This window comes from Cyanistes caeruleus, chromosome 1 (genome assembly GCF_971803275.1).
Source record: "Cyanistes caeruleus chromosome 1, bCyaCae1.hap1.1, whole genome shotgun sequence".
Taxonomy (NCBI): Eukaryota; Metazoa; Chordata; class Aves; order Passeriformes; family Paridae; genus Cyanistes; species Cyanistes caeruleus.
This window is the reverse complement of record NC_141701.1, coordinates 76,002,161-76,018,805: the sequence shown is the minus strand read 5'-3', so window position 1 is coordinate 76,018,805 and position 16,645 is coordinate 76,002,161. Positions and strand designations below refer to the sequence as shown.

The 16,645-nt window shown below is 41.3% G+C and overlaps 1 protein-coding gene across 4 annotated transcripts in view; it reads left to right on the top strand.

Annotated features, from left to right (window-relative positions):
• The window catches only part of MYO10 (myosin X), a 159,826-nt gene that overhangs the window by 116,929 nt on the left and 26,252 nt on the right, over nucleotides 1–16,645 (top strand). For all 4 annotated transcript variants that reach the window (XM_086898248.1, XM_086898241.1, XM_086898253.1 and 1 more), the window contains 3 exons: nucleotides 13,080–13,204; nucleotides 13,338–13,452; nucleotides 16,504–16,610. In XM_086898248.1, coding sequence (XP_086754374.1) covers nucleotides 13,080–13,204; nucleotides 13,338–13,452; nucleotides 16,504–16,610 — 347 coding nt within the window. The remainder of the gene's footprint in view (nucleotides 1–13,079; nucleotides 13,205–13,337; nucleotides 13,453–16,503; nucleotides 16,611–16,645) is intronic.

Sequence of the window (16,645 nt, the reverse complement as noted above, 5' to 3'; positions counted from 1 at the left end):
TATTCTTGCCATATATTAAGGCATAAAGCATGTATTTTTGCATTGACTGCATAATAAGAAAGCAATACTGGGAACTAGTGTGTTTGGGGTGGGGGGAGTCAAGCAAGGTATCTTCAGAACCCAGAAATCTAATTTAATTTTATAATTTTACTGGAGAAACTTTGATGGGGCACACTTGAAACAGTAATTTTTTGCCATAGGAAAAAAGGGAAGGGAATATACCTGGAAAAAAAATATAAATTTGCTGTAGTAATGGAAAAGACAGCAGAGAAGTTGGTATATTTTGACCTTCTTTGCTGTGTCAGCTCTTCCTTCTACCCCCAATGAAATAACCCTCTAACACAGCAGGTAAAATAGTTCCCCACTGCTTGCCTTTGCTTCTGGGATCTGCACTTTGTGCCTTGCTTTCCCATTTAAAGTGCTTGTCTCTGCAAACATTAGAATTCAGCCACAGGGTAGAAAATTAGGATAAAATTGCTTGAGAGAACCTGTTATGAAGGGAATGGGTTTGATCCTGCATCATTGAAGTCTATGGGAGTTTTATTCTGGTCTCAAGAAGTGCAGCCCTGGATTTGCCTTGCAAATCTAGATGGAGGGTATATGATCTGATAAAGTGCCTATGGGACCAGGAAACAGTGTTGCCATAACTTGCAGTTGTTCTTCTCTCACTGATGTTAAAATATGTCCTTTTAAACCACAAGTGGTGGTAGATCAAAATGTATCTGGTTTTGTTGTATACACATTGATAATATGTATTTAGAATTTCTTTTGCTAAATCTTAGTTTCAAAAAAGATAAGATTTGTTTGGTTTCTCATTTGTTGGCAAATATATATTAAAAAATATATATTTACAACCTGTCACATAAATGGAAGCTTAACAACAGTAGTTCTAACACAACAAGAGGATTACTGAAAGTTACAGTGCTGTTCCAGCTATTCACGGATCTTTGTCAAAGCTACCCTCAGAACACAAATTCTGTGTGAAGAGCAGAAGTTAATGTTGTTTAAGAGTAGAATTTGGATCAGTTACTAAAACTTTTTCGCTTTGACTGTATCTGTCTGTTTATGTACATACATATATTTGAGTTTTCTTAATTTAGTCACAGGATGCAGCAAAGACTTTGGGGGGAGAGCTGACTATGATGCATTTGTAAGGACTAAGTACACTTCAGAACATCTGGTGCCACCTCATCAGATGAAACATTAAACACAAAATGCTTACTGAAAGCACATCAAAGCATTTTACCTTTGTTGTCTTACACTCAGAATTTACCATTTCTGGTGGGTTTAGGCAGCTTATAAACCTCAGTAGCAAGGCAGGTTCATTCATAAGAGTTGTTAGAGGTCAGGTTGTGGTTTCAGTTGTGTGAAGTGGAATGTAGTAGCTGTAAAGTCTGTGTTTCAGGACATCATCAGAGCTGCAAGGGTGGTCAATCTAACCTACAGGAAGTTTTTGACTGACGCATGATGGGGTTTGAGGTTGCTCTCATTGGTTTGTCTCCTCTCCACATTCCTGATGTGTATTCTCTATTCAGGCAACACAGAGCTGGGCAGCTGGTTCTGCTTACAGGAGCTTTGCTGGGGAGCTGATAGCAGCATGATTCCTCAGGCTTTGTGGGCTGTGTTTGTTTTGTTGCTTGGTCCCAAGCACCAGGTGAGCACGCACAGTTCAGGTCTGAGAAGTTTCTGGTTGGCAGGAAGCCCATTGCACCATGTAAATCATTTGGGACACTGGCAGGTTTCTTGCTTTGGCAGCCACCTTGAATTATGGCACACACCCGTGAGCATTATACAGTATCTAGTGTAGAGAAGGCAAGTTTGTCACCAAACTCAAAGTGCTATGTTCTATTTCCATTGTTTACATGATGTAATCAATCGTGGCATTTTTGAAACTCACTCTCTGTAGGTCTAGAAATCTCCTAAGTGTGTGGCAAATAGGTGCTTTGGAGGGGTTTCCAAACATTTATTAGTGAAGCAGAGATAATGTAGATGGGTTGAGGATAGACATCCACTTTTAGAAAGACAGATAAATGCCGAATCATCTGTGATACTGGCTTTCTCGAATGAAGGGCTGTCCCAGATTCAGCATGATGAAGATGAGTATGTCCATCTGCAGCTTGCCAAACACACCATTTGTGCATACTTCATATTTAGCCAAAAAGAAATAGTGACCAGCCTCATCAATTAAAATTAGTATTTCAAAGGGAGAAATGAGGATTTTTATTAGAAGGGGTGTAACACTTAAATTAGCTTCAAGGAAGTTTTTAATGTAGGCAAACTACTCACATGTCAAGCAAAATTGTTTTTAGGAAAGCTGATTTTATCTTAAGTGTCCCCTTCTGAGTCAAACATTAAGGTTATGTTGGGTTGTATACTTAAGCCAGCCTAGGAATTTCTCAGGGAAGAAATGGCTGTTCAGCCATCTAAAATTGCATTTCCCTGTGACTCCTGGCATGCACAACATAGCACATCTCAAATCAGCCTGGTCCTTACAGGACATGTACATCTCATTGGCCTCAATGAGCTCTAAGCACGCATGTAAATGATTTGCTTAAGTTATTACTGGTTTGATGCTGCTTTGGCCAGCATGTAACAGAGCACCTGGAGCCACAATGCCTCTTGTCACACAGCTGTGAAGGGCAGAGACTTTTGTGCAGCTCCCTTACATGTATGCCCAGCCTAAAGTCACAAATCACCTGCACAGAGAAGACAAGACTTGCTACATCCCTTGCTTCCAGTCATGTGTGTTCCATGCAGCTGGCCAGTTTCTGGAGAAAGAGTTCTGGTAAGGCAGCAGTGAAAATGCACTTAACCAGTCGTGGGGTCTCAAGAGTCTGTTTTCACCATAAGAAAATACGGAAGAGGGATAGAGAAAAGTTCACTTCTAGGATAAGAAGAGGCATATTGAACATGACGCAACAGACTGTAAGGCCATAAGGGCAGGAGTTTTCTCCACATAATCATCTTAAAAATGGATAGAGTCAACCAAATGTGTGGTTCCTGTAACTAAATAAAGATGGAACTAAACCTTGCTGAAACAAAGGGCTGTTGACCAGCATCTATGGCTGTGAGTTTTGCAGGCTTGGAGGAGATAAGCAGTGGCATCACAATTAAGTCACTCAGAAGGCAGTTAAATGTTAAATTAGTTAGATATTGATGTACTGTTACCATTTATTATAATTCATTCTTTCACTCTTTAGATATGTATGTGTCGATAAATCAGTTAATAGTTACTTTGATAACCATATTGATGTTATTAGGTTAAAGGAGGTTTATTACCATTCATTTTGGAAAATCCTGCACCATGGTAATAAAGCAAAGTTTAGAGTCACTCTATAGTTAACTCTTCACAGTTGTACAAGAATTGGAACAAAAAAGTCATATTAATGCTTGTCAGTGCATAACCTGTTGCAATGAGGTGACAGTGGTGGGGTTTTTTTTCTCTACTGAATGCAATTACTGTCAATGCAGAAGACAGAGAAGCTTCTTGCTGTTCTGGCCCAAGGTGGTACTGACACCTGTGTGTGGCCTCTGGGGAGCACAGAGAGCTCCTCCATTTCATGTTAATATAAAATATGAAGAAATCAGTAAAGGGGCTTTTTGTTTGGCTTGCACTGGAAATTTCAGAATTACCAGAAATACCGAATTTGATTTTGATGTAGTTCTCAGAAACATCAAACAACTGAAGGAGGAGACTCTCCAGCTCTCAGTGGGAGGCATGGGATAGGATTGTTGTGTTTTAACAAAGCTTTCCAAGGAGAACATATTTATTGCCTTTTTCTGTGAAATTAATGCACACAAGAACGAACTGCCTTCTTTTTCTGCCCCTGCCCTGCAAATACATACACACACACACACACACAAGCATTTCACTAATCTTGTCTCTTGTCTATTCAGTTGCAGATCTGCAAAGCAAGTCCTGAGTGTATAATGTAAAAATGTATAGGAATATGAGTACAGCAGCTCAGAGGACCAAATTATAAGGAAAATGCCAAAATTAGACTGACGCTTTCTGAGATGTGCTGAGATATAAGATGTAGTAGTAATTAACACACCAGTTAGATGGGATTGAGCTGGGCCATTCATGTGGGCCATCACAAAATACTTGCTGTCAGCTAGGTAGGCATCTGTGCTGATTACAGGGGTCTCCATCTCCTCTGTAAACTTGAGTTTCCCCTCTGTAGACTTAAAAGTTATCTTAAATGCAGTGTTACAGGGCTCCTGATACTTAAAGGAGAGCTCCAGACCACTGGAGTGTAGTTTACACTGCAAGTCTGCTGGAGCCCAGCTCTGGAGCAGCCGCCCCAGTACTCTGTGCTCCTTCAGGTTGAAACGAGACTTTGGAAATGATCCAAATCAGCCAGAGCCACGTGCAGCCCGCTGGGGCATTTTCGGTGCAGAGGGACTTGTGTGCGAGGCCCAGGGCAGGGAGCTGGGAGGCAGGGATGCTCCGGGAGAGCAGAGTCCAGAAGCCACTGTGAATGGAGCCCTGTGCTGGGGTGGGAATAATCTGCCCTTTCAGTGCTGCCCGACCTCCGGTGTCCTAGCAACACAAAGCTGCTTGGCTGAATATTTCGTGGCACTCCTCGTTTGCCTGGCTGATTTCCCATTCAGGCTTTCGAACAACAGGCTCGGTATAGGAAGGGGAAGAGAAAGGGCTACTTAAGAGAAAATTTTATAAAATTACAGACTTTTTTTTTTTCAGCAGAGGAATGGCTCTGAAACGCTTCCTTGCTTGAGAAAGCACGGAGCAGCTTTCTGAAAGTCTGAGCATTACGTCAGCCTTGTGCTTTGCAGGCATCTTATATGGAGAGAGTGAAGTGTGTACAGGGGATAAATGCATTGGAGAAACTGATGGTGCCCTCAGTATTGAAAAGAGACATGATCAAGTGCTGATTAACGTTTCTTGAATTTGATTTTAATTTTTTTAGCAATGAAGTTGCTGGTCCTTGGGGCCTTACAACAGGCAGGAACACTCCACATTTAAATCAACTAAAACCAACCAACACTTTCATTATTCTAAATCTTGTAGTTTACAGAGGTGTGATTCATGATTGTGTCACACAGCCGAGCAGCACAGGTTTGCTCATAAATCACTGAATTGAAATAGCTGCGATTTTTAAGTATTCTCTTTAAAGCAATGCCTCAAAATAGAAGACTATGAAGATGTAAATGGCATTTGAGCATGGGATCCTAAAGAAAATAGTGTGTGATGAGATCTAGAGAAGCAGAAGGTGGGTGCCCAGGACTGAAGCTGGGAATAAAATCAGATTTGGATTCAGAATCCTCTTCTACTTTTCTTGTGCTCTGCGTGAGTTATGTCCCTCTGCGGAATGGAATTGTTAGTGCCCTACACCCACAAGCTGGAAGTGAGGTTCTTCCACCTCCTCCTTTTCTTTTAACCTGCAGTAAAGGAGGTGATGATGCTTTATCCTCTCTTCCCCTGCATGCAGCTGTAGTCTGCAAAGAGGTTGTTCAGTTTTGTGTCACTAGGGAGAGCAAAGAAAATTGTGATAATGTGGATCAAAGTCATCTGCAATACCTTTTGAGGATGTAGTGATGAAGTGATCTTGTGTTAGCATATCAGTGAGAACTGGCTTTTTGGAGGGTTTCAAGATGACTTGTTGTAGCCAGTATGCCAGGTACTAGAAACACACTGGATTAGTTTCTTACACAGATTGCTACAAGGTTTTACAGCCATGTCAGGCTTTGGCTGTGCAAGAGGAAATTCATCTTGAGCCTGTTCTCTCGAGCATTTTCATCCTAGTGTTCTATTCCGCTATGAAACTTTGTATCTTTTGGGAATAAATGCTTGATACCAAGCACCATTATCTGAAGAAATAATGTTAAAGGGACCGTGGTAAAACGTGTTTTACTGCTTTTAAGCATTTAGTAATGTATTTAGATCCCAACATGCCAGTAAATTGTCAAATAACAAAAAAAACCCCTTGTATTGATAAAAAGTCTGTCATGGAGGAGTGACAGTACAGTGGAAAAAATTAAAACAAAAACAAATAAACACAAATAAACAAACCCCCAAACAAATCCACCCAAAAGAAAAAGGGTGAGGTCTCAGTCTGTAGAAGTTATTTGGTGATATAGAGGGTCAAGGTTTCTCCCTGTAGTTGGTCTGTATGCAGCCTCAGCAGATGTGGAGTGGTGTGTGCAAGAGTTCTTAACCTGTAATGAACAGTGGAGATGCTGGTGCTGGTTGTCTTGACATGGGGTTGGTAAGGAAGGATAGCTATCCCTGCAATTAGTACCTCACAGCATGTTTCCCCATGGTTGGTCTGTGGCTAAGGCAGCCTGCTGACTACTCACAATGTGGGGAGAATGAGGCCAGATTGGGGTTTAGTCTGTAGGGACTGGAGGCTTTAGTAAGGATGACCTCAGATGAAATGGCAATGGATTGCACACAGGTGGAAAGGAGGGTCCATGAAAAGTTCCAGCTGGGGGTCCGTGCTGCGAGTCACACCTTCTGTCAGTGCGCTGAGACCCTGCCAGCAAGTCTTCAAACCTTAAATCCCTGTTTCCCAAATGCTTTTAATTGCCTGTCTCACATGGATGGTCCTGCAGTTCTGGGACAAACAGCACATGGGACATGCTGTGCATTTCAATGGAGGCCCTGAATAATGTATTCAAACAACAAGGGCTCCCTTCAGCTGAAAGTTTAGGCAATCACTTACAGAGCTCTAAATATGCCCTTAGAAAACTTTGGTATCTCTATTGTTTAAGCCTGTGCCTTTAACAATCCATTACTATTCCATGAAATTGTAGCTGGTGTGTAAGAAATAAGTCATTCTGAGCAGCTAGCATTCCTCTGGGCCTATATGAGAAAGGTAGAAAATCCTGGCTTCCTTTGAAGAAATAATGGATACCTTTAAAAAGGAAGGTTCACAAAGAGGCTGTAGCTTTTAGTCCATACAAACCAAGCAGAAAGATTGAAATGCAAGAGTACAGGGACAATTACTAATAAAAAGTATATTAAATAGCCCTGCAATTGTGATTTTATTGTTGTTGATGAAAGCATTGAAATCTCAGCAAGCCAATCAGAATCACTTAAGCATCTTTTCCCCATCAAAGCAGCTACTTCCAGCTCTTCTCTTCGCTGAATATAGTCAGGAAGGACCTGAAAAATGACCACAGCATCTTTGTGGATGGATCTAATTCAATAGTGTCTTGACCTAGCTGAAATCTTTAAACAGCAGTGCAAATAGTCAGTGTAGCAATGTAGCAAATGTAGCATTTAAGAGCCTCATAGCTCTTAAATGGGCTGCAGTCTTAAAAATGTCCTTGGGATGCCCTTGCTTGTAAAGTAAGCTGAGTGACAGGCTGAATATAAATACAAAGGCATTTTCACATTCATTTATTGAGTCTCCTGCTTTGACTGTTTTGGTAGAGTAGAAGACCTCTAGAATTACAGTGTTCCTTCTATGCAGTACTATTTTTAGCACAGGAAACTCTAACCTGTGGCATGAGAGTGGCTAATTTTGCAGTCTGTCTCTTATCTGAAATACTTAGGGCTGGAAGATGAGTGATGCAGGTCAGATGCAGTAGTAGGAGTTGAAGTGATCAGCTAATGGTGTAAATGATTGCTGCTGGTAAATGCAGTGCTTTCACGTTCAGACCTGTAGAGACTGTAAAAAGAGCCAGCATGTCATTACTGAGCTTACAGTGAAATCTGGCATGGAGTTCGCAGCGGAACTTTTATGAGGCACAAGGATTGTTGCAATATACTCATGTTCTTTTTCTAGCAAGTTACCACCAGCACTAACACTAACCAGTGTTAGTAATTTTAAAAGGCTTTTTATGGATTTTTGGAGTGGGTGAGTGGAAAAAGGTCAGAAGAACTTTGGACATGTAAAACACTTACTGTTATGTCAGGTTTATTCAAATATTCCTTGACTTGCCAGTGCCGTACAGTAGAAATCCTAAATAAATAATAGCTGTGGCATGTTCTTTGTTTCTATTGTCCTATATTTTTATGGTGTTTTTCTGGACACAAGTACTCTGGGACAGTAAGATAATGCCTTCCAAAACAAAGCAGACATCAGACTTTTCTGTGTTTCAACCCAAATCTGTTCCAGTTAGAGCTGATAGCATGCTAGAGAAAAACTTGGAGGGTTTCTTCCTTTGGAATAGGCTTTTAGATGAGGGGGGCCTGATGCTCCAGGTCCTTGGGCAGGACGTGCTCAGGTTTTACTGCTCCTTGTGCTGGAAACACATAAATTCTGAGGCTGAAAATCTGTTGAATAAACTGTTGTCATCAAAGCTAGTGGTACAAATGACTGAAGAAATGATGGCTAGAAAAGCAGGGGGTGAAATGATTTGTTGGAGGATGAAACACACAGCAGTGCAGCTGCAATCTCTAAGTTTGACAGGCTTTATCCCTGCCTGTCCTGGCATCACAGAGCATTTTCCTATTGCAGGGGAAGGCATTTCCATTTTACTTCTTTCAGGTTATTGGCTTTAATCCTTGACACCAATAAAGGCTGCCAAGCAGTACATTTGGATGAGAATCACTGAGCATCATTTGGTTTAAAAAAGGCAAGCAATGGGCATGCAGGATTCTTCATATCAGTTCAGCTAGATTATAAATATTAGAAATTAAGTCAGTCATATTTTTCAAACTTGTTTGTGAGGAAAGCCTGGTGTTTGTTTTGACTCATGGAGCTGTTAAATGAAACCAGAAGATGATGGGGACCATTTCAGAAACATCTACCTTAGTAAGTCTTGCTAGTTCTGACAAAATATACACATTTGTATGCGAAAACTAGTTCCAAAACCCCTATAAAGCAGAGAAAGAGTGACCTCTTTTAAATTTCTGATGGTTTTCTCTAGAGTAAAACTGCCAGGATTTCATTTTAAGAATAAAAGAGCAGATTTAAAGAAACTAAGATATTGAAAAAAGTTACTGGTGTTTAAATTTTTAAAATTACTTTTTTACATCTTACCTGTTTCATCTTTTCTTTCTCTGCATGTATCTTCCACAAAAGACTTCCTTAAACCAGGAAAATCAACCATTTTAAGACACAGTAGCAAAGCTGACATAATTCTGCTCGAGTTCTTACAGAGAAATCTAGAACCAAGGGCGTGGGATCTTTTCCCTCTCTCCTCTCACCCCTATCCCTCTTGCCAGTCTCTCCATGAACTCCCTCCTGCCTACCTAAAGTCCATGACGCTGCTGTCCTTTGCCATTATTGTGTCTGTGCTCTGGTGAGCCAGCCAGGAGTTCAGGGAGGAAGAAGGATTTCCACAGGGTGAAGTCAGGTATGCTCTGTGTTTCAGCAGATGATTGATTTCTGTGCAAATGATGCACAGAAAGAACAAAAGTGTTGTGTTCTCTCTGTTATTCAGACCTTGGGGTCTTCACTAAGAGTACTGTCCAAAGGAAGGGGTTGGTGTTTTTCCTTAAAGCTCAGTCAGGCTGTAATCTGAAAGAATTTATAATTAAAATTCTGCGTAGGTGTTAGATGTCTGTCCTAATGGCTGCTTCTAATTGTGATTTCAGGCAGAAGCTTTGCCCTTTGGGAGATTCACTACAGATCAGAGCAAGCATTTAGCAGCTTAAGGAACCAAAGTCTCGCCAGTTGAGACTCCAGGTCATATTCAAGTCTTGGCTTTGGTGCTGTCTGGTGCAAATTTAGTGGAGACTTTTGGATCCAAGAAATCGTGAATTACAAGTTGTGTCTGCCCCACAAAATACAAGCACCCTTATCATGTGGAACAGACTTGGCTTGTAGTTATTAATTTCACATTGATATTGCTCAGTGCCTTAACATGACTTGACTGATGTGATTCTAGCTATTGTCCGATGATTTTGTGTGCTGGAGTGGTTCAGCGCTGTCATTCCATTATAAAAGCGAAATATCTATTGAAAATTTGGTTGATTGCATCTCAGAGACAATTTTGGAATCTATCTGCTGACTTCCTTTTCTGTTGTTTTTTCTTTTGTATATTTTAACTTACTTTGCTGGAGTCTGAGTTTTAGGAATGACCTCACATTTTTACTGTGGAAGATGTACTATTTTAAAGTCAGTCATGGCCCTGTTGTTTCTATGAAGTTTTCCTAGAGAATACAATTGCTTCCAAAGTTTTCATTTGTGAAACTTTTAACAGCAATACTGCTAGAAATTCAGCAGATCCCAGAGCTGAGTCCTGTCCTGTATTACTTTGGTATTAGTTGGAAAGTTATCTTGCTTACCTACAACAGGAAGTCTGAAGGAGCAGCAGTGAAGAGGGAAAGCTGATCATCAGCTGCACAGGAGATTTGATACTATTGCAAGTTTAACTCATTGCTGCACCAAGCCGTGTTCAAGTGGAGATGGCTCACTCTGTCTGGGAAGTGTCTGCAGTTCAGTAGTGGGATGTGTGCAGTCCTTGCACTCTGGTTCAATAAAGGCACACACAATTTATTTCTCTAATTGTGAGGAGTCCTGCTGGAAGTTATGCTTAGGGTTATCCTTGCAGTGGGAGGGGGGGAGGGAGGGGGCACGGTGGTAATCTTTTAGTATTTCATATTGGAAAGCATAAGAGATGAGTCACACGTATCTCTTATCACCAACCCTCAGTTTACTCAAAGCAGCTTGCTGCAGATGCAATTCCAATGATATGCCAGGAGGATTTGACCCTTAAATTTAATGTCTCATGTGTCTGTGAGTAATTAAAAATAGCGAGTAATGTAAAATGATGGATTAGGCGTTTAAAGTGGTTGATGAAAGTTGCAATGGTCTCCATGTTGTCCTGTGTTGATAGCATGCTAACATCTCTTGCAGTTTAATGCCTTTTTTAAAGAATGCAGGCGTTTGAAGTTAGGTATCTGTGTGACATTTCCACCTTCTGGTGACAGAGCTGGACTGTTTCAAACTTCTGCAGTTGCAGGGAAAATGTTGCCACAATGTTTTTTCTTCTTTTGTGACACAAGTTGTTTTTTTAAACAGTAACATGAGCTTTCAAGCCAGGTGTGGTGCTGACTTTTGGCTTGCTAAGTGCCTGGAGGTGGCAACAAAAGGGTTAGGTTGTACAGCAGCCATCTGTCTCTCCAAGCAGGAGCTGCTCCCTTGCAGAGGAAGAGGCTGCTCGGGGATAGAGACATCTGTCATGTCATCAGCGTTTTGCCTTGCTGTGGTGTATCCCCACTCCCATCCATGCATCTTCCTGCCCACTTCAGCACACGGAAAATACTGTTGTGTTTGCAAGTCTTGAGAAAAATGTCACCTTTTGAGCCACCAAGTTTGGGTAGTGTAATAGGACTAAAAGTGGTTCTAGCATTAAAGAAAAAAAAAAAAAAAAGCCGTGTCTGTTTGTGTCAAGCATCAGCCTTGAGTTACACAGGGTGAAAAGTGAAAGCTTTTCCTTACGATTTCTGTGTGTACATCTGTGTCCATTCCCTGCCTTTCCCATCGGGCATCATCAGCCACCTGCACAGAAAGAGGCAGCCGTGGACATGCAGAGGGCAGCTGTGCCAGGCTGGTTCCCTGACACTTGGATGCCATACAGTGGGCACATACAGGAAGCTGGCAATACCAGCCACGACAGTATCAATACCCTCACTGAAAGCATTCATGCTGCGTGTTCACTGAAATACAGAGATTTTACTCGCGGTGGCAAAATCCAAATGAAATATACTGTTGAGGAAGATGAGTTTGTTCTCATCTTTCACAGAGAAGTTTTCTCCCTCTGGTGCTCCCACTAGCACACAGAATTTTGTTCATGAATAAAGGCACTGATGGAAAAGGTTGTACTAGATAGTTAAAATGAACTTTTGAGCCTGTGCTTTCCTGAAGGTACTTTTTATAAAAAGTTAAAGTTTGGGGGTGTAATTTATTTGTTAATTTTAATTTATTTGTCAAGTTAATATCTGTGGGAGTGATTTGTTTGTTGGGTTGGACAAAAGACATGATTAAAGCCAGTCAATAAATAACAAGACAGTTCTCTGATGGACTGTTTTCCAGGGCTTGATCTTGCTATCATTTCTGTCAGAAATGTCAGATCTGAACAACTTCAGATCTTTATGTGAACCATTGACTATCTGTGAGATCCCACCTCCTGAACTTGCAAAATACTGAACACAGTGCTCCAGCTCTGCAAGTGGCTGTGGAGGAGGGTCAGCTGATAGATTAAAGTGGATGGTGATAATTCATGCTGATGAATTAAATGATGTGTTTACGTGTGGTGGCATTTCCTTATGGGGGTTGGCCGTATTTTGCAAGGCAGCAATTAGTGCTGTCTTGAGCAGCTTTGCATGGCTCTGTCTGGGTTACCTCAAACCATGGTGAAAACACAGGTGACATCTCAGATGGGATGAAAACATTCCTGAGACTCCCAGTGGCAGAACCATACTGATTAGTATTCACAGGTTTTCATAACTGAGTGGTTGTGGGGTTATCTGTTTTCTGACGGGAAAACAATTCTGAAAGAACTGCAGGCAAACCAAGGGGAAGCTCACTTCAGATAAGCAGGGGTGGGGGATAGTCTGTTTACATAAAAGAATATTTCTACCATTCAGAATAGAAATAAATAGAAACTCTTTCAAATACATCTTACTTAAGACATGAGGGACCACTGGGAAACTTTTCTTCCTATCCATAGCAGATAATTGTCAATACACTAAAAATTGAATATTTTCCATCCTTCTGGTTTTGTTTTTTATTAAATCCATATGGCTTGTATTTGTGTGTCTTCAACATTTGGGATCCTCTACAGGGACTTTAAATTCAATTGCTGAAGAAGCAAAATAGTCAAGCTTATAGCTGTTAACCTGTTAGCTGCCTGTGCTTCTTTCTTTTGTTTCTGCCTACACAGCAATAGCCTACAAATACACATGAAATGGAAAGAGACAGTTGATTAGATCAAATGGCTGTAAATGCTCTGTCTATGGAAATGATATTCTGTAATTACCCTGTGATTTCCATTCTGTGGATATTTTTATATGCTCAGGACTGCTAATATCCTTTAAGACATTGTGTAGCCAGTTATTAGGCTTTGTGCATTTCAGATTCATACAATTTGCCCTTCTTTATTTCCCCCACATCTAACCATTGCTATTAAAATTTTTGTTTTGAACCTGCTCATTTCAGATGCCAGACCAGTTTGATCAGACAGTGGTGCTTAACCAGCTGCGCTATTCTGGGATGTTGGAGACGGTCAGGATTCGGAGGGCTGGTTTCCCCGTCCGGAGGCCCTTTCAAGACTTTTATAAAAGGTAAACACACTGACTGGTGCCCTTCAAGTGTAAGTCATGGGCACCATGTTGAGGAACAAAAGTAAAAAGAATCATATGGCCAAAATAGAACTTTATCTCTTAAATGAAGCAATAAATACTTTTTGGTTGCCAGGTATAAAGTCCTCATGAGAAACTTAACTCTCCCTGAAGATTTAAATGAGAAATGTGCCGTCTTACTTCGTCTGTATGACAACACAAGTACTGAATGGCAGCTTGGAAAAAATAAGGTAAAATAAGCTGACTGTGCATATTGTGGTGCTGGTCCATGTACAAAACTGAGGGGACAGGATTCAGACTGCACAGCTGCAGAGATGTAGATCTAATGGTAATTACTTCTGGCCTTTAAAGAAGCTGCACATGCCTGTTGGTGCTCGTGAAATTCTTAAACCCACCATTAATGGTTGTGCTGAGGAGTTTGCTAAGACACTTAGGAACTGCGTTTTTAACTCTGTGATTTCAGTCACAGAGAAAGAGTCCACCTGAATTCTCTGTCACTTCTCACAAGTGGTAGCACTGGTGAGGGTCAGAACTTAAAATTTAGATTTTTTAATTTTTAGAAGTAGGGAACTTTTGTTCTGCAGGGAGCCCCACTAATACTAGTTAACCAACCTGACCAATACCTCTTCAGTGGCAGAAATCAGGAGAAGAATTTTAGCCAGTGTTCACGTGGCAGAATTGACCTTCAAGTGTGTTTGCCATCCTAGTCTGAGTCTTTTCTAGCAGTACATTAGACCTTGATATGTGTTCTACCAGACAACCTGAACTTTGCCCACATTCTGTTTCTTTAAAGAAAAAATGTCAAATTATTTTAGAATAAATTAATGAATCAATTTTAATTTGAGAAATGTAACAATCCAGGTGTTTGTATGTGCTCATTTTGCAAATTTGATTGTAGACAACAGCTTGTGATTTGTGCTCATGGATTTCAGCACATGATGTGAAAGCATTGCAGACTCAAGGGAAGATTCCCCATTTCAGGATTTGAGGTCTCCTAAATATTAAAAACTTTTTAAAAACCCTTTTTAGTGCCATAATGTAGCAAATATATTTTGTAAAATCTGATTGATTTCTGTAGGAAATTCTCTTTCCTTCCCCCTCTTCTCCCCACAGCTAGTTTGGAATGGTTTGGAAGGGTTTCTTCTCTTCCTCTGTATGCTTAAGGACTCCTAGATTTGCATTCTGAGAGTTGTTTTAATCATCTTACAGTTACTGTAAGAAAGAAGAAGTAATCTGAAATACTCTGATGGCCCTTGATGTCATCTTCCATCCTATTTTTGTAGCCAATGGCTTACAAATAGCACAGTGGTAGCATTCGGCTGCAGATCTGGGCTGTGCATCCCATCCTATTTCAGATGTTAACAGTATTTATGCATGGACCCTGGAGAGTGCTTTGGCATCTTAGGGACACATGTTTATCAGAAATTGTTTTCATCAGCTGCTCATCAGGACCTCGGCAGGAGCCAGAGTTCTGTTGTAGGTTCCCTTTCTGTGGCTAGGGCTCATCCTCCCCCAGGAGCTGCCTGTGCATTTGTGAGACTGCATAAACAGGAGCAGAGCACAAGAGGACACTGCTTTCAGACTGAACGTGGCATGAGGCACTAACCTGCCCCTATATTATTTTAAAGGGATAATAATGACATTGTGATGATTTGGCTTCAGTGTGATTTTTTTTTCCTTGTCATTTACATCTCAAGCTGCAATGCACCTGGTCAGGAAAAGGCATTAGCCTGAGCTTAACATCTGCTTACCATCCATTTTTTTTCCAGAAGTAGCTGAATGCTTTTCTGAAGAATTTTGTTGTGTTTTTGAAAGGCTGTGTGTAGAGCAAAGAAAGATTGCCCACTGAGTGAAAGAAAAGGCTTTTTCTGTGAGGGAAAACTTCATATAGAAAGAGCTGTCCAGTGCAGCTCTGATGTTGGGACTTCGAGACTTTCTGTGGGAGTTTGCATTCCTGTTTCTTGGGTAATTTGTGCTAGAAAGTCCCTTTATAGCTTTGTTCAAAACTCAGAACTGTGCCTCTCCTTAAGAGTCCTGCTTTGGCTTTGATGATGACTTTTTTCACAAAACTGCAGAGATAAAAACAGCTTCTTTTGCGCGTGAACGCCCCCAAAAATCCTTTGGGTTTTGGGTTTTGATTTTCTGGGGGGAGGGAGTGAGAGATTTTTGGGTTGGGTTTTTGGGGTTTTTTTCACATCAAGAGAAAACACCCAGCACTTCAAAGATGCATTCCTGCTTTTAGATGTTTTTGCAGCCATCCTTCTTTAGAAGAGTCCACCCTGTCCAGGAGCTTTCCTCATCCCCACGTTGTGGTGTGCATCCTGGCTCTCATCCCACATAATCAAAGTGTCACTGAACTTGCTATTTCCAGCTGCCCATGTGTTAGGCAGCAGCATGCCAGGCTGTTGTCACCTATAGCTGACACCAGGATACTTGACCTTTAAAAAAGAAAAGTTGAGAAGAGCTGGAAAAAGCGCTGACAGCAGATAGCTCACCACTATGTGAGTGTGTGGTAAAGAGCAGATGTCAAGGCAGGTGGAAGAGGGAAGCTGCCTCCCCCATGCCCCTGCTTGACTGGAGAAGCAGTTTTATTTATTTAAGGCAAAATAGTCTGTTAGCTCAGTTTATGTCAAAGCCATGTGTCAGCTGCCTCTGAGACACTAGGCACACAGGTGAATGATCCAGGTTAGTGCTTGGAAGAGAGCCTGGGAAGCATTCTGTGTGTGGGAGGGTGGCTGGCTGTGGTGGGCTGTCTGGCCCCAGCAGCTCTCTCCATGTAACAGCAGGAAAACACAGTTGAGTCGATGTGAACATGAAGGCCCTCTCATTTTGTGCCTACTTCTGCTGTCCTGCAGCAATGTCTTTGGAAGCAGCAAGCCTTGTAAGGAGTTGTGGAGCCTGATGTGCCTGTGAAAAAAGTAAATTATCGGGGTGGTATTTCTGCCCCTCTGATTAGAAAGTTCATGCGAAGTCCTGCAGCTTCTTGGCCTGTAGGAAAGGCTATTGGATGTATCCAGTAATTACATTACATTTGGAAAAAAAAACCTGTTCCTAGTTAAAAGATACAATAGAGTAATCTGACCCTTCCCACTGAAATCCAAAGTTAGAGGATCATCTGCAGGTGTTTTCTTTTAAGGGGACTACATTTTGTTTTTCTCTTTCCTGCTGAGGAAATAGTACTCTTCTCTGAATTCAAAGCTGAGGCTTGCTGCTTGGGCTGGTCTGGCTCTCCCTTAAATATGTTCACCAAAATTTCTTAAGCCAGAAGTTTTCTTACGTAGGTGTTTCTCCGGGAGTCCTTAGAGCACAAGTTGGAGAAACAGCGAGAAGTGGAAGTCACCAAGGCAGCAATGATCATCCGAGCGCACATCTTAGGTTATGCAGCCCGGTAAGTGACTACATGAGAACATTAGCAGTAAGGAT